Source organism: Seriola aureovittata, chromosome 13 (genome assembly GCF_021018895.1).
Source record: "Seriola aureovittata isolate HTS-2021-v1 ecotype China chromosome 13, ASM2101889v1, whole genome shotgun sequence".
NCBI classification, from domain to species: Eukaryota; Metazoa; Chordata; class Actinopteri; order Carangiformes; family Carangidae; genus Seriola; species Seriola aureovittata.
In genome coordinates this window covers 13,326,963-13,345,557 of record NC_079376.1, presented here as the reverse complement: position 1 = coordinate 13,345,557, position 18,595 = coordinate 13,326,963, and the positions used below count along the sequence as shown (strand labels likewise).

Here is an 18,595-nt window from a genome sequence, read left to right as displayed (position 1 = left end):
CTCACCCTTACAATCTAACAGTTTGGTCTTTCTGAACCACAATTTACATCTAATTTGAGACAATAAGATATTAACAAAAAATTAGAACAAAAAAAAGGAATAAAGTAAAAAGGGAGTCAATCCTGGGGAGATTTCCCTCTCTCTGTCTTCACAACCATTTCCTGTTGGCCCCCGTTACCACAACTAACTTTGAGGAAGAAAAAAAAAAGAAAAGAAAACAGCATAAAACAGGAAACTAATTTGTGTATAAACTTGCATTTTCGACTGGCTGCTGTCATGAGACAAAGCTCGGCTGGGCAAGCACAAAGTTCAACTACGAGGACCTTAACCAGAAGTAATGAACTCAACGTGCTCGGCACAGTATCTGCCAAAAAGTATTCAAAACCAAAACAGGGAGAGTGAAATTAGCAGTTTCCAGGGTCATCCTTTAAAATGCCTGTGTTGTAAGATATTCAGTTTACTATAATATAAAAGGTAGAAGAAGAGAAAAAACGAAGCTAGAATCAGCAACTTCTTGTTTTTCCTTAAAAAAAATGACAAATGCTGAAGCAATAGTTAAAATTCAAAATCTCTTTCATTTGTAATTTACAATGGGCCGATTTAAGCACTAAAGTCCCGAGACTAATATTTAAGCAAGCGTGAACATGAAAGGAGCTCACTTCACATGAAGACAGCGGGACAGGGAGGAGAGCAAGACGCCACTGACGAGAAAAAAAAAGTGAGTCCAGCTAACAAGCTTGTTTCATCGCAGCACTCTCCACCTCTCTCTCCGATGTCTGAAGAAAGAAGACATTCCTGGGTGATTGCACGCTGGAGTGACTGACAGACAAGACAGAGACCCAGCCCCATTGTTCCTGCCGACAAACTATCTGCTGATGACAGCATGTCTGCTTAGCAAGATGCTTTTCCCGCTTTTCAAAAGGAGGCCCCAACGGCATAAAACACACACGCACACACACACACGTTCAAATTTAACAAAAGACAATCCAAGAAATCCTCCCTGTCTGCAGTATTAATAATGTCATCGCCACACACTTATTTTAAAGCTCTCTCTCACACAGACACACACACACACACACACACACACACACACACACATCTGGGTTCCGTCTGGTGTCTCTTTATAACTCGTCTACTAACCCTGCCTCACCCTTTAAGCCTTCCCGCTGCGACAGTCATGTGAGGAAAACTGTCTGCCATATACGGTGGAAATCAGGCAATAAAAAGGCAGCAGTCTGGGATGTAATTATCCAATTTATTTGGTGCGTGTGCGGGTACAGATTCTGTGATGGCGGTGGTGGGTTGCAATCCGTGTTTTATTGAGGTACCAGATGTTACACGGTGAAAACAAACAAACTTTACTCCACAGAGAAAACTCCTAAAACTTCTGAGGAGTGTTTTAAGAGAACTCGCTCTTGTATAACTTACACACACTCACACAGTTCATAAATAAAAAAAAAAGCTCTGGTTTTGATGTGAAAATCTTGGGACAGACTTGACATCATGTTAATCACATTTATTTCACCACTGTGCCGCGGTCAGCCCGCACTGTTTGGAGAAGCAGCAAAATGTGAAACGGGATCTCTCAGCGAGACAGATGTAATCAATTTCCCTCTTTGATCAATTTTCAGATCAGACGCTTCCACTGGCGGCGGCACATTCACGATGTCTGTCCCTCAGACACGGACCATCACTCCAAAATATTCCAGATGAGCTGTGATATTTTCACAACAAGCCAAACGACATCCGAGTAAAATAACAGCATGAACACCAGCAATATATCAGGATGTGATGAGGAGTTATGGCTTCGGTTTCTCTCTACACTGGTTTGGCTGTTAAAGTGTCAGTATGCTTCAAACGTCTTTGTGGGATCGTCAACCCGCCACCGAAACCCCATCCTCCAACACCTTTCCAGCATTAGGGACCAGTTTCTTTCCAGCACAGTCCGGTTTTTAAAAAAGGCACAGTCCATCACTGGAGCTGTCAGTGTGGTTGCCCTCCTACGCCTGCCTCCTGCCCTCTTCCAACACAGCAGCACGAGGGGAGAGGTTTGGGGGTGAGGAGAGAACACATAATACACCAGCATGAAATGGTGTAACAACACACTGGTGTGAAATGCTGATGTACTGGACCACAATTCTGTTCTCCTACATGGCTGCCAGCGGGTATTCTAGGTCACCTGAAAGCAATCTAGTGGAAAGTTTCCCTGTAGAAAAATAAATAAAAACATCACATCATTATTAGGCAGTCCTGTCCGCCACATTACAGAATGAGACACGTCAGCTCTTCTGCAGGTGTGGCGTCAAAGAAAGCCGCTTGGTCCGGTCTATTTTTTCTGCTGGCCAGCTCTTGCCCAGACACAGAGCCGCTGTCTTAGGCTTTACATGTGGAACAGTCACGGTAAAAACACAAGAAGGGCACTTTCTCTACCTCAACATCCACTGTGACTCATTCAAAACATATGTCAAATATACAGTACAGTTCAGCCCTGCAGGCATTAAAGAGAAGGCAGATCCCTGAAGAAGTTGTACTGAAGTCAAGCTGTTCGCTGTGATACAAACTTTTTTCTATCTCAACACTTACGTCTTAGAGTCGTCTGCTTAAGATGGCACCACCGTAAGACCGGCTCCTAAATACAGTCATCATTTTGAATCCATTCAATTGAGGCAAAACTACAAATCCACCATTAAAGAAAAATCATCTTTTCAAGTGTTTCATTCACAACTTCTCTCCATGCTGAGTGAGTAAAGTCAATATTTGGATAGAAGTGGGTTCCATTCAGGCGGCCACTAACAGGCCATGTTTGCAGGGTGTCTCTGTGCTCTCAGACAGCTGAGATGTGTGTAGTCGGCCTGCCCCGGGGCAGCATGGAAAAGTCCAGCCTGCAAGTTCAGTGGAAGTGTGGGACGGAGAGAGAGGGAGTGTGCTTTTTACTGTGTCATAAGACTGTTTGACACGAGCTCATTAACATACACGCACTTTGGCGACAAAGCTGATGTGTACTCAGAAAGCTGCATGAGTAATGAAAACTTACACTGAACTCCGATTCTGACTGCTCGTAACTAGCAGAACGGGAACTTTTAATTCCGTTTCTGAGCAGGTTTTTCTGCCTGACTGCAAGTTTTTTCAAACATCACATCTACCTACAAGCCTTCTGGTATTTTAGCACCAGGACACTTGGTGTTTTACAGCTCCTCAGTGAGCACTACAAAGATCACTGTTGGACCAGAGCCTTGACCGCCAGCTGCCAGAAATCACACTGGGATGACAACATCAACTGCAGTGATTTAAGTGTTAGAGAAAACACACTTTCATGTTAACTGTTGAGGCGTTTTTCAGGACGTTTTACAAGGCGACAGACGTGGGCAGAACTTTTGTTTCCGTTTGGTTTTCCCAGACGACTGCACTGCCTCATAGTTATAATACGTCAGTGGCGCTGTTTTTGTGTCTTCTTTAAAGAATCCCAATCTGGCTTTAAAATTTACTGCACTATTTGGCATTGTTCAGAGCTGAAGATGAGCTTTTTCTCATTGCCTCCGCTTCTTCACCCATCGTTAAAAAAAAACTCAAAAAGAAGGGAGAAGGGAGGAGTCCACACACACAAAACAGACCTCAATCTAACACAAGTCAGACCCTGAAGCACGATGGATAAAAATTTCAAAAGGAGGCCTAATGGCGCCAAGTTTAAAAACCTGTTAAAATAGGCCCCCCCGACCATGAGTGGAGTATTTAATGAAGTCTATAAACTAGTAGGAGGCTGATAAAAACCAAGTTTGAAGGAGGGGCTGAGAAATAAGGACCAAATGTGCTGCACTTTGAGGGGAAAATCCTCTCTGACTTCACCTTGGAGTTTCTCTTTGGCTCTTTTCACATGGACACATGTGTCAGCCTCAGGGTGTCAAGGATGTAGTGCCAGAGGCAAAGTGCCCAACAGTTTCAACAAATCTCTAAAAAAGGAGTGTGATGATGTCAGACAGGCAGAAGAAAATTACCTGCTTTCTCCTGGAAAACACTGCAGTGAAACACTACAGAGAGCATGACTGTGTGTGTATGTTTGTGTGTGTCTGTGTGTGATTGTGGGCTTTCGAGAGCACACTTCAGTTGCAAAAGAAGACCTTCATTTAAAAAAAAAAAAAAAAAAAAAAGTCCTTTTGAAGTCTGCTGGGAACTCATGGCATGAGAAGGGTTTCACTTGAAATAAACCCAGCCCCTCCATGAAACCAAGCCGTTCTGCAGAGTCTCTTGCTGCAAGGGGGAAAATTAAAGTCAGTATCACTGCTTTTAGTGCTGCTTCCTGTTGTGTAATATGAAGGAGTTTTGGGATTATCAGGCAATTCGGGAATACCAAATAGATCATTAAAAAAAGCAGGCTACATTCAGATGTTAATGAACTCAATTCCTTGACTCGTCTGTTTAATTCCAACATCACACAACTGATCTTCTTTTTTTTTTTTTTGGTCCCAACTGAGTTAAAAGCAATCAGACTAAAACTGCCTCCAGAGCCTCCAAGGAGTTCGTGTTAAAACATTTCCCCAACAGAGAAGAAGTCCGGGTCTGTTCTCTGAGCGAAAGTGACAGCAGGACAACACAACTGTGAGGATTCACCCCTTCCACCCCACCCTGGCCCCAAGCAAAGCCGAGCGGCCAGGACCACAAATCAATGGTGGAGTTCATTAATGAAGAGGCAGGGTCTGTCTGGGAACAATAGCTGTCGACAGGAGCCGTCTCAGGCAATCTGGGCCAGGACACTCTGATGGATGAGATGAGCCTCAAGTTCCAATTTACGGCTGGTGCCCCTAGTTTCCAACCCCCTAACCCGTGTAGGACCAAGAGCAGCCTGTCTCCCCTTTCACCTAAATCACCCTCTCCATGTTGGACTGAGTTTTCATGATATTCGCCCTAACGCCTCCTCTTCAAACTAAAATAGACTCACCAGGCCTGACAATGGCCAAGGGGCTCCATCCATCGGTAATCAATTCACTACCACGTCCCACGTCCCAATACGTGCACACACATGATAATAGATGGTGCACAAAAAAAAAAGAAAAAAAAAAAAAAAAAAAGAGTGAAATCATATCACATCCTAACAGTCAAAGCCCATCGGGGGAGAAGAGAGATCATGGCTTTGAATCGATTGGAACAGGACCGTGACCTTCGCCCCTGGTAGGTCCATTGGGAGGGCCTCTGCATTATAATGAGGGCCTGGTCAGAGCCTGTCTCTGAATGATAACACAAACACAGCATTTACCAGGCCCTAGAGGCTGGAGAGACACCTCTAGATCCTGTGGAAACAATTGCGGTAAATTAGCTTTTACCAAATTTAGCATTAACACACCACTGAATCATATATTATTTCAGCTAATACAGTTAGCATCCTCAGTACAAATGAAAAACAAGTTTTTTACCTCCCATTTGATTCATTTTGGGATCATTATGATTACCCAAACAAGAACACAACATTTAAACATGTAAAAAGTGCTTTTGCCTCGCAAACACGAATGCATCTGGATCAGTTATATAAGAAAACTCATCAACAACTCTTACATAAAATCAAAGTGTTTTCATTCTGGATTTGGAGGGATGAATGTAGTTGGCTGTGCTTCAAGGTATTTGCCCTACTCTGGTGCATTAAATACAGTAAGGCGAAGTCAAGGGACAGTGGGGACAGCAGATGTAGAGTGAGGGTGAAGGGAGGAAACAGGTCCTCAGTCATCCTGCCAGAAATTCCCATTTCAATTATAGGAAGCATTAAGCTTCTTAGGTGGTATAGTGAAGACTGGCCAGAGTGGCTGGGGGTTTGGGCTGCTCACTTGGGCCAGACTGCACATTTAGACTGTGTGTGTGTGACAGCTCATAGATCTATCCGTGTGCCTCTAAAGCTATTAGATGTGGATTGTGCCTGCATCGATAATCCCACTGTCTGAAGCCTTGTTAAAACTTTCCTCCAGGCCACCTGTTCCACGAGGGGCAGCTGTTGTTCCCAGTCAGACCACAGACGTTCCCTACCAACCGTGCCTAGAATGGGAGGGGCAGAGGGGGGAACAGAGAAAGACCAGGCATTCCCTGGTTTCCCTTTGCCCAGGAACAACTCCAGCATCAACACAAGCCGACAGACTGACACTTGGAGAAGAGTTACAAGAGCGCACTTGCCTTCAGATGTTAACACATCAGCCATAAATCATTGCACTTTAAATGAGACGTTAAAACACAAAGCAATGATAGAGAAGCACAAGTGCTTTGTTCTACAACCACTGGTTATGCAAACACAGACAAGTGTAGCCACCGGGGAAGATGGAAATTAAATAAGATATGATCTTGTGTTAACACAAGATAAGGGTTAGTATCAAATTGTAACATGCACCCAAACAACTAGTGGCCTAAGATTAAGGTTAGAGGTGCTATAAGAGATGAGAGACTAAAGCCGCTCACAGCAGGCAGCCATCAACTGCTTTTTAACACGAGTTCACTAAGAATCTACTTACTAGTACACAATCCATATTACCTTGTTGCTCGCCAAAGCTAGAAAAAGTCTGCGAGAACCAGACTGGAGGCTGGTACAGCCTGCACAACCAGAGCCAATAGTTACCTGGGCATGTTTTGAACACCATCAGCATTCCCAGAGGTACTCTCCAATAATCTCCACAAAAATCAAGCAGCTAGGCAACACGCTTTACCAGTGCATAGCTGGCATACCGGTGTGATGGACCTCTGTTGGATTAAAGAATAGCCAGATGGAAGACTAATGACGCTAGGCTTCAGGGCTGAGGCGCCCCCAACCCCCCTCAACACCAGTAATGGACCATGAAAAGCTGACTTGGCTATAAATAACCATTATTCATCAGCAAAATATGAATAAACTGGACAAAGGGATATGGGAGGGAGAGGCCTACTGGCTGGGTGAGTTTCTGGCACTATGTAGAGGAGGGTATACAGTAGACTGTGCAGCAGCTCTGTTTTCTCTCTTGGGATACAGGCCTATTAACAGTACAGGGTTGTTGATGGATTATTTGTGCACACAGATACCGCTTCTACAATAATTAATCCACTTAAGATAATACACATAAAACCATGCAAATAAAATTTTGTACAGGAAGCCAAATATCAGATCTCTCCACTGCCGTGATCTCAAGACAGTAAACAACAATTTCATCAAATTTACTCAATTAAAACTTAAACTTATGTGTAGAGCACCTTTTAAACAGGTTTGTGCAATTCAACAGAATAAATAATGCCCATAAAATATTCCAGGACCTCAGGCAGACTGTTCCAACAGCGCAGAGCATAAAAACTGAAAGCTGTCTCAACAAAGGTTTTGTCCTTTAATTTGGAGCAACTAAAAAATGAAAAGTGCCAGAGGACCTGAGAGGCTGTGCTGGTTCATACAATGTCAGACAAGTAGGCTGGTGCAAGACCACAAAGTGATTTGAAAACAAGTAAAAAGAACTTTAAAAATCAATATGGAAACTGACAAGGCAACCAGGCAACCAGTGTAATGACCTCTGGGTGTCATGCGTTTTCTTAGGCAGCAGAGTTCAGAATCAATGGTAACTTATTTACAAATGTTTTGGACGGACAAGATAGGACAGCATTACAATAGTCCAGTCTACTGGGTATAAAACAGTGCATTGGTCTCTTTGTGTCACTCAGAGTGAGAAATGGCTGTAATTTAACTGTATCTTTGAGATGATAAACAGCAGATTTGGTGACAAACACCACATGAACCCTAAAGTTCAATTCTGAGTCTAAGATGATTCTGAGGTTTCTTGCCTGCTGGATTGGGTCAAGTTCTAGAGAATTTCATTTTTTAACTGGTTGAGCTAGTATTACTATAAGCCCGGAAATCAGACTGAAACATTTCTAACTTGTTTTTATGAGGAAAACTAGTTAATTGCGTGTATACCAGTTTTTCTAAAATTTTACTTTAAGACAGAAGATTGGAGATTTGTCTGTAGTTACAGAGTAGAAATGGATCTCGATTACTTTTTTTCAAAAGAGGCTTAACAAGTGCATCTTAAATGCTGTAGGGAAAACACTCAGCTGTAGAGTCATTAATAATTTTAAGGATCTCCTCAGACACCGATTTAAAAGCGTTTTAAAAAGGAAGTAGGAAATGGGTCAAGACCACAAGTAAAAGACTTTAATTTCAGCATCAACCAGGTCAAAACTGTCCAGTTATGTCCAGTTATGTAGTTTTCCCACATTTAGAAGTAACAAGCTGGTTCCTACTCTCAGTAGTAGATTAACAAGATGATCAATTGTGTCAAAGGCAAGAGGGACAGACAGAACTTTGCTTATGAGTCAGGAGGGTCCAAAACAACTTCAGGACACTTGTATTTATGCCACAATAAGAAGCATTGTTCAAGACTGCATTATAAGCAAGCCTTCTACCTGTCAAACGACTCTAAATTACAAAGCAGCTGTAATGTCATGAAACACATTGCGTCTCTGTCTGTGCAACAATGTGCAGCTGACAGACTGATCAAAGAGCTACAATGCTGACAACACAAAAGCTTGTATTGAATGTCAAGTAGTGATGGTTGTTTTGCAGCCACAAGCCCTAATAATCAGCGAGCTTCTGCAGTCGACTGCATGAGTCAGATCCGTTTTCATACCCATTGTATTCAGTTAGTCGCCTCTTTGAGAGGTCTGTTCATGTAGTACACAGTGATCCCAATAACTGCCACACTCTGGCAGAGAATTAATTTACCATCTTTACCAGCTTTACACACCTGCCACAACCGCTCTGTGAGCTAGGCTCAACACTGTGAGATTACACAAATATGCCTGTCTTCATACCTGAGCTAGAAGTGGATGCACTTGAGATTTGTTCTCAGAGACAACGTTATTGATTGCATCATTTTAGGAGTTTCTCTCCGTCTGGCAGGTTTCAGTAACTGGGGCATAACAACAGTCACAGATGCAAAAAATAGACCAAAGACAACTACAATGTGTGCCAGTTCCTAGCCTCAGACAGATATCCTGCAGACATCCTCGTCAGTTTTTCTTGGGTGAGATAAAAAGCATTTTCACCCTGATCAGTACTTAACACAGAGGTCAGCTCTGCCCTCGGGGCTGAGGCCTCCTACCAATGGAACTTGTGAGGGTTTTCACACAGAGCATTGAGCGCACAGTTGGCTTTGTGTTGAAGTGGTTTACCTCATGAAAACACTGTTGTTAAGCAACCAACAAGGAAAATGGATGGTACTTCTTCAAATATGGAGAATTATGCATCGAGTTCTCGCCATTTCAATGTAACACTTACTAACTAGAAGAAAAACACTTCCAACAACAAATGCCAATAGCTTTTACAAGCCACAGCATTTTCATTTAAGAGCTATCTCCATTTACGATGTTCTGAATACCACGACAATAGGTAATAAAATGGGCGTAACTTCACATCAGAAACTGACAAAACTGTTATTGTCAGGACCTACTACAGTACTACAGTAACCACTACTTGCCATTCAGATCATTGTGAATGAAACTTTGAAGAGAAATCAGATACCTTGAGCTCTTTTTTCCCCCCAAAAGTGTGTACTCTCCCTCAAGTGTACAGGAAGAAAAACCATGTGTTACAGGAGCACAAGGGGGGGTGGGGGGTGGGGTTGCCCAGGACGCAAAGCTCAACATCCTCTTACTGGATAAACAGGTTTTTATTGCTGTGGTTTTACCAGCGCACACATAGACATGCACACACATGCACAGAATCTCTCTGGATGGCCTCTTAATAGCCAGCAGTTTAAAACTACTAGCCTAATTAAGATTATGTCAGATGCAATTAAGTTTAGAAAGAAATAATTACACAGCATCATGCGCCCTTTTACGTAAAACCTCTGAGTGCCTGATTTGCCTCTCCTGTTAATGTGTTTAAAGGCTTCCTATAAACAACCAGACCCAGGGGTCAGTAGGTGAGATAGTAAGTGTGCCAGCTATTTGAAACAGCTCAAATTGGAAATTAGATCATTAGATGCAAATTATTTCATACATTTCAGTTAAGGTGGTCTGGTAAACGGAGAGGGAGATGCATGAGGAAAAGCTTCACTTGAGAAGAAACAACAGCCTAAACAATCAGCAAAGAGCATGATGGATAGTTCAAAACTATTCATTTAGCCATTCATTATTGACAGAAGCTGCGCGCTATAACTTTTGCCAACAATCTGAAGTCATCATAACACATTAAAACACAAGGCAGAAATGTGACAGGAAATTGTAGGGTTTTTTTGCACAGTAAACAACAACAACAACAACAAGCTTCAGAACATTAAAGCTGCACTGTAGACTGAAAACTACTTGTGTTTGTTTCATTACAATGATGGTGGTTTTTATATCAATGTGTGGTCTGTATGCACCTGGTCTTCCACCGACACCCGGTACACAGTAAATAGTTAATATCCCCAAAACATCTTTGTAATTTGCTAGAAACAGCAAACAGGACTTCTTAAACATCTAGAACAGCAGATTTTCACGTTAATAAACACTTTTCTACTGACAAATGAATCACACTTGTCAACAGGTTATACCCACACACATGTATTAGTGATTTAGGGCGCATCCAAATATGAGGCCTCGCTTTAAGAATGAGATGTGCATCACACTCCTCTGTTGCTTGCCGACTGCACTTCCAAAAATATGGGGTGAAACAATAAAAATATATATTTTAATGCAAACATCAGCACATCTTTACACCTAGGATTATCATATCTAAAATATTAATGTATAAGAAACAACAGGAGACTAGGAGCAAAAGTCTTGGAAGTCAGCAAAAACACAGACACCCCATTATCAAAACTCAGAGGTGTCAATTCACAAAACATGAGGCATCTCATGAAATTATACACCAGCCCACTGCAGCATTACAGAACACTGTGCTGCTCCAATCAGCCTGTCCTCAGCTGTCAGTTCAAGGGTGAAAACTAAGAAGTGAGCGCTTATTTAACAAACTGCTATTCTACAGAAAATCAGAATCAGCACATTGTTTGAAGCTCAGCACAATGCTGAAAAACAGCAAAGTCTGATATTTTTATTTTTTCATTTAGTCCTCATGAATAAATGGTGTTCTGATGTCTTTGCATAACACTCAAGGGTGAAAGAGTCATTCTCTTGATGGGTAGTTAAACTCTTTTAAGAAATGCAAAAAGGAATATATAAAAAAACAAAAAAGAGAGATGCTTTTTAAACTTTAAAAAGATGCCCACCGCCTGTGGGTGCCTGTGCATATACATATGTAAATGTGTTTTTGTTTGCGTGCGTGTGTTTGAGATTTCGGGCAGGCTGGCAGACAATAAGTGGAAGTGTTCCCCCGTCCTCTGCTGTGTTTAATTGGTCAAACAGACCAAAGTGAGCGAGGTCTTGTTGTCCTAACAATAAGGGCTTCTGTTCCCTGAGCCTGAGCGTGGGGAGGTCAATGTGAAACAACAACACGCCACTCCACGTCTCTGCAACAACAATTCAGCAGCTTCAACAGCAGCAGAACGCTGAAACAAAAGCTGCTGAATTGGATCCTCAACCCAACAATTCAGCCTCACAAGCCGGCAATTACTGCTGAGCTACTATTTAAAAAGGAGTAAAATCCACACACTTATTTGCTTACTTCTACAGAAAAGCACATTCCACTCTGCACTGTGCTGAGATCATCCCCAATGGCAGATTAATTGCTATTTTAAAAACAGGAAGCAGCAGAGGTCTGAATGAAATAGTGCGTAGCAAAGTGTCGGACGCCCAAGTGAAGCACCTGTCAGCCTGAGCAGGTGTATGTCTGGCTGCCTGCCTCAATCCTTCACAAACACTGGTTAAAAATAAAGCCACAACCCTCAACCAGGTACAGAGAATCAGGGAGCTTAAAGTGAAGTTGACACGGAGCCCAGATATGGATTAGCTGAGTAAAACTGACATTAGACGGCAACGACTTATCTTGGCTCTGCACATATCAAGCATTCAGATATCTGTTTTTACAATTAAAACTTTTCCTGATTGAAACCAGGAGGAAATGATCCATTTGCTCACGCGTCACCTAACGTCTACAAGCGTTCCCTAACTTAGAGAGCAGAGGCACACTAACATACATAACACACACCGAGCAGCTCATGTGGGAAATTCTATTTTTACCATCAGGCAGGGCGAGGCTCTGCCATACAGCACACAAAGTAGGGAAACTATAACAAGGGGGGGCGGGAGACAGTGGTGGGCTGTCAGGGAACAAAGCGGAAGTGTCCTTCCTCCTGATGACCTGCAAGTTAAAGGAAGAACACAAAGTGTACTCTGTGCACATGCAGTGCAATGCAGCTGGAAACTGGGGCAGATGCATGTTATTTCTCCCCCTTTAACTGTGGGAATAATCATTAAGCCAGAATCCTTACAATGACTTTTCTTGGAAAGTGGTTTATATGTAGATGATTGCCCTTTCTTCTCACAGTCTACTGCATATGTTCCCACTCTATTTACCTTATAGTGTGTCTTTTTCTCAATGTTTCCCCTGTTTTCCTCCACTATACACTGACAGCTATTGCATGTCTAACATCCTAGAAGAAGGATCCTTCCTCTGTGTGTTTTTCCCCATTAAAAAGGATTTGTTTTGGGAGTTTTCCCTTATCTAAATCAAGGGTTGTATGTTGTAAAGTCCTTGTAAAGCCATTGGAGGCAAATTTGTGATTTATGATTTTGAGTTATTTGCTGTAAATATAACCAACTTGACTATAACTGCTCTTATCCTGGCTTATCCTTGAGGGGACAGACCAAATTCACACACACTGGTGTACAATAGCTGAGGTTATTAGAGTATGAAGCATGAGGGATGGGGTAGAAGTGTAGTGGACGGCAGTTTATTTTCAAATTGAATAGAGATGACCCACTACTCTGTGTAGACAAAGATTTATAACAGCTCTTCCAAAATTAGGTGCAAGATGCATATTCTCACCATACACACTACTCTGGTTTATTTTATTTTGAAAATGTTTTATTTTTTTTCTGGATTAAACATATTATCAGGCAAACATACATGGTAGGGAGAAAATAAGCATCCTTGGTGGATGTTTGCCTTATCAACTCATGGAGAAGGGGGACTACAATCCCGGTTCCACCAGAGTCACTCACCTCCTCCAGAGCAGCCACTGTGTTCCTGCAGTGGGACATCCTTGTGGTGAAGTTAGAGGCAGTCGGCGATTTATAGTCTTCATTCGTCTCTGCCACAAACTCTGAAACTGTGATTTGGTCCGGCATAATTAATCCCTTTGCTGATTAGAAGAAGAAGCACTTTTCTTAATCCTCTCCCTCTCGTCAGTACAGTTTTAGGATAGAAAAGTTCACAGCAGTAGTAGTTGCGGAAATGTCTCTGAAGGTCCCCGCGGGTAGTAAACCATCTCTGGGTATGTTTATGTCATTCCCTTGTTTGCTCCCAACACAGTTCAGTGTTGCACGCTGGCTCGAGGAGGAGTTGGCAGCGTTGCCGCTCTCACCGCGCTTTGCTTACAAGGTGATGGATAGGTTATATCCCTCCTGCCTTTTGGCCCACTACTCCCTTTCCATTCAGTTGCACAGGTCGTCCTCTGCTCACAGAAGAAAGTGAAGCTTCCTCTAGCCTCTCTCGGTTTTCCCTAACCTCTGACAGCGCGGGGCGAGTAACTTCTTCCTCCGAGCCCGGGGAAACAACAACCAAACGTTTCAACGGGAGCGCAAGAAATTGACAAAGGTAGAGGAGGGGATTCAATGGACGCGCAGCAGCCAATGGGGAACACCGGCTGGTAATTGGGAGCCAATCAGAATTCATGGAAGGCGTGAACTCGTGTTGCCTTCAAATGCTCCTCGTAAACCACCACATCCTGGTAGTAGTGGTAGTGGTATTTCAGTTAAACCACCATGTGGCGTTAAACTGTAAAATGTTTTCATCAATTAAATTAATCTGTTTGATGAAAATATATATATACTTAAAAAGTTGGTACATGCACTGAGCACACATATTGATACTGTGCATTTTCAATGAAAGCAATGTAAGAGTCCTCGTGGTTCAAGGGGTCCAGTCTTGAATATTAGGTCATATTAGGAATACACGTCAAGAAGAGTTAAAACTAACAAAGTTAAAAACTTTTCATATATTGTTGTAAACAAGCTGTGCAGGGGCAGCACAATTCCCTATGTTTAGTCCATGAGCTGATATTTTTTGCTTAATGAAAACATTTCTCATTAAGAGTTTACATTATGTTTTGTAACACTTGTAAATAGGTATATGCAGCATTTTGTCCATTCCTATGGTCGAGTGGTTATGTTTATGGTTTCCAGCACTGACCACCTGCATGTAAACCCGGACTGCATGTAAGCTTTTGTAGTAATCTAGAAAACCTATTTCAGTGCAAACAAATTCACAATTTGTCTTGACTGTTCTCCTTTCTCACTGATTTCTGTGTCCATGAAAATATGGATAATGCAGGTCTGAGGCCCAATGGGGAAACACTTTTAGGCCTGTGTTTAGTTTACACAGACATCTATGAAAGTGTGAGGCTTGTTGAGATTTTGGTTAATGGCTATCACTTACAAGTTAGCAGCGGTATGTTACACATCCCAGAAGTAAATAACAATGTCTTTTGACCATAGATAGTGTTAATGGCATTCTGTCTGTATAAAAGGTAACTTATGCATTTCTGTTGTTACAGTATACATCAAAAATCAACAACCCCACTCTAACTTTCGGTTGTAGAATTGGGAAGAAGACAATCAATGATATTCAACTTCATTCATTAATTTCCAAATACTGTAGCGCATGTGGCACCAACTCAGATCACAGATTTCCCAAATATACATATATATTCCACTCATTTGGGCACATGATTAATCCAATGCAGTGCAGGCTATGTGTAATACAAAAATCCGACAGCACCTAAAAGCAGCATCTTGATTACAACACCACAAGTAGTTTCTTTCTTAAGGTGGAGATAGAGAAGCAATTAACAGTGTAAAAATGATGCAGTATCATAGTGCAAGGATTGTAGTATTTAATTAAAAGTTTTATACGTAATAAAAACTACACTACCATTGAATTTGATTACTAAGACTTTACAAAAGGCAGAATTCCTTGGGAATACTAGATGCAAAATACTTTATCATTTATTCTTGTAGTTCTTGGAGAATGTCAAATGGTCAAAGAGTTCATTAACTGCATTTCCTGGATTAGGAATCAATTAAGAAGCCTCAACAGCACAAACCTACTGCCTCATCATGATGTAAATACAGGTGCACTGTACTGTATCTAATCTAACCTGCTAACTTGTGATTGGGTAATATTTTTTTACACCTCTGATAAACAGAGAAAAGAGATCCAGACTTTGGTGATAAACCTCAGTAGGATCAGCACTAAAGCTGGTAATGAAACCCATTAGTGTGCTTTCACAATGCACCAGATAAAAAGACTAATTAGACCACTAATTAACAGAGTACTATCAATTTTGTATCTGTGTGTGCTCCAGAGTTTACATGAAAGTAGCTGCTGTATTACAGAGGCCCCATGTGAGAATATGTTTGGCTGTTTTTAATAGGCCACAGCCAAAAATAAAAATGAAAAAAAAAGACCATATCTCTCCAAATCCTGTTGGGAAAAAAGGCGGAGGAGAAAGAAAACATTCTATCATTAGGCACAGCCTGAAACTTGTGAAGACTCTCTCCCATGCCTGAATTTTTGTCAAAGGGAGTTTAAAAAACAACAGCTTCTGTTCCCTAAACTTTTTTTTCTCTATCTATCTGCTGAATGTTTCCCAGCTCATTCAGCATCGGCAGGATGGCTACCGGTATAAATAGTATCGCAGCGGCCGAGGCAAAACCATGGGCAGCCTTTAAATCACAATCTGGGCAGTGTTCACACATTCTTTCAGCTCTGCAGCGTCTCCTGGCAAGCTGCTAAATGAGGAGCCCAAGACCCAGGCTGACCCTGACTGGCTACTCAGGCCTGAACTCCCTTATGAAATGAATACACATGCACTCCCAGTGAACATCTGCTATCCAGAGACACAGCAGCTCAGTCAGTGAGGTCAGCAGATCCAAACAACACCAGCCTTCCTCTTCACCACTGACATGGCTTCATGTTTTCAGTGCCATCTGCCTTTCTCAATGCAGGTTTCAAACTTTAAATCAAGACCAAAGCAAACTAAAAATATCTAAAGTGTGAGTGCTGCATCACTTTGATTTTCCTCTTTTTGAAAAGCTGCACTAGAAGCCAAGGTGAATAGTCATGTCATCCAGCAGGTACAGGCTGAGAACATTATATGAAAAGCACATTGTTTTATATTTTATGGGACCTGGAAAAGTGCAACCAGGCATATCAATGAGGGATCATAAAAATGGAAAAGGAAACACTGTGACTGTAAAATGTACTGCGTCATGAATCTTGCCTTTAAATAAATTATCTATACTGTACTTTTGTTTTATCATATAATCATCAATGTTTTTATTTTTACATTTTACAAGCAAGCTGTATTTGCTGCGTCCAATGAAAAAAGGTGCCTGAGCAGAAGCTGACAGCTGCTTTATTAAGCTGAACAGAGGCCTCATTCACCAGCAGAGCCCATCCTCAATATAGACCTTGTTTGCATGCAAACAACTTACTTACAGCCAAGTCAGAGTGGCAGTTGTTGGATATGTTTCAGTTAGGGCTGCTGTGTTTGAACATTTTCAACTGATTTAGAGCTCCTCAAAACTGAAAATGTCCATATTATTAACTGTTTTGGTGCACAATGTGTTATTATTTTCACTTTCCTTTAAAAGCAAAGTCGATCTGATGATGGAAAACCGAAACCAAGTGCAACCAGACAGAATAAAAGCCAAAGCAGATGTAATACTGTACCCAGAGACCCTCTTGGAAAAGCTTCTTGTAATTTGTAATTGTGAATTTCACTCAGAGAGGAAAGCACAGGGTGTGTCAGTCCACCCATTCTTTGGTCCAAATGAGCCACAAACATCCAATCTATAGTTTTACTGATTTGGCATTTGAATGTTAGCAGGAACAGACAACATGTCATAGCAATAAAGAGGATTGCGGATTTGAGTAGGAGTCACTTTTTCCTAATTACTCTGCCATGACATCATGATTGTGTAACAGGTGGGATAACCTCAAAATCCAGCTTCTTATGTTTCAAACAAGTGGAATGAATGACTTCTTTGTTTAAAATAATTAGCGCCTAATTCTAACCATCCAGCAGCTGAAGTTTTCCAACACATAAGTAGATGAAATGGGCCAAGCTCAGGTCCACTGCTGTTAACATTGTGATGTGGGGAACTTTTCTCAACTTCTCCCAGATCCCAGACCACATTACTGACATAAAGACTGCATTAAGAGAGAGCTTGTTACACAAATGAGGTAGCTGCACATTGGCATGAACTGAACAAGCAGTGCCCGGTGAACCTGAGAGGGATGAAGAGAAGAGTTGGGGTGGGGGTGGGGGGGCAACTGGAAGGCGAGGAGCTCCGAGGGGAGGGCAGTGAACTGTAACAGACCTTGTCTTTTCTCAAAAATTCCCAGAGATGAGGCTCAACAATGAGTTCCGGCAAGCTCCTATATGAATGGATGCTCTGTACAGACATGTCCCTGTTCACAGAAAGTGAAAGTTATCATCATGTAGTACTATACAGCGGTATTCCAACTGTGGCGCTAAATTTTTCATCAGTCACTCAGACTCATACATTATCTTCAACCCAGGAGAAAACGCCAATAGGGTCAAAGGCCAGCATTGGAGGCAATTACACACTGTGTAGTTAACAAAGGACATTCAATTAACTTGTGGAGATTAAAAATTCTCCCGTCCTAGGTGGCTGACTATAATATATGACCTGTACACGTCAACGTATAATTGATTGTGTTCATTTTCTTTGCTGAATAGCACACAAATAAGGTCATTTCTGTGTTTAAATAATAAGACTTATATAAAAAAAAATGTTCACTGTTAAAACTAAGAAAACCATCAGCTATGGTGAAAGAGATTGTACACTTCTAGCCTATATTCTATAGCTCTAGCCTTTTCCATTAATACCCACGTCTGAGCACGCCCAGACACTTCAACCAGAGGAATGCTCTGGTTTGTGGTTTTCATTTATCCTTGCCACCCTGAAGGACACCCAAGAAATAATGTTCTGTAAAATAATTGCATGACATTTTTAGCCACCCCCCCCACACACACACACACCCACACACACACACACACACACACACACACACACACACACACACACACACACACACCCATCTGAGTGATGATCGCTAAGAGCCAGGGGTTTGCAGCTGCTTCACTATCATCATTAGAAGCAAGTGGCTTTTACAGTAATTATTGCTCCTCTTAGGATTTGGCCCCGTGAGCCTGAGCATATCAAGTGTCTCTGTACTTCATTATATCCTGACAGGCAGCTTGTCAACTTGCCCTGTCCTTTCTTGGTTTCCTAGTTACCATAACTAGAGATGCTAAATCAAGCATTTCACTTCCACACTTCCACTTTGCAAACCCTTGCAAAAAAAAAATTCTCTACATTGTGGAAAAGTACACATACTGCAGAAAACAAATTCCAGTCTTATTTCATTGTAGTCTATAGTGTAGCATCCCAATTTATTCAGGGTGCCTTGAGAAAG

General features: G+C 41.8%; 1 protein-coding gene across 1 annotated transcript in view; it reads right to left on the bottom strand.

Annotated features, from left to right (window-relative positions):
* The window catches only part of asap2a (ArfGAP with SH3 domain, ankyrin repeat and PH domain 2a), a 58,624-nt gene extending 44,972 nt beyond the window's left edge, over positions 1-13,652 (bottom strand). The window contains exon 1 of the mRNA XM_056392890.1: positions 13,090-13,652. Coding sequence (XP_056248865.1) covers positions 13,090-13,215 — 126 coding nt within the window. The 5' untranslated portion in view covers positions 13,216-13,652. The remainder of the gene's footprint in view (positions 1-13,089) is intronic.
* Between the last annotated feature and the right edge of the window lie 4,943 nt (positions 13,653-18,595).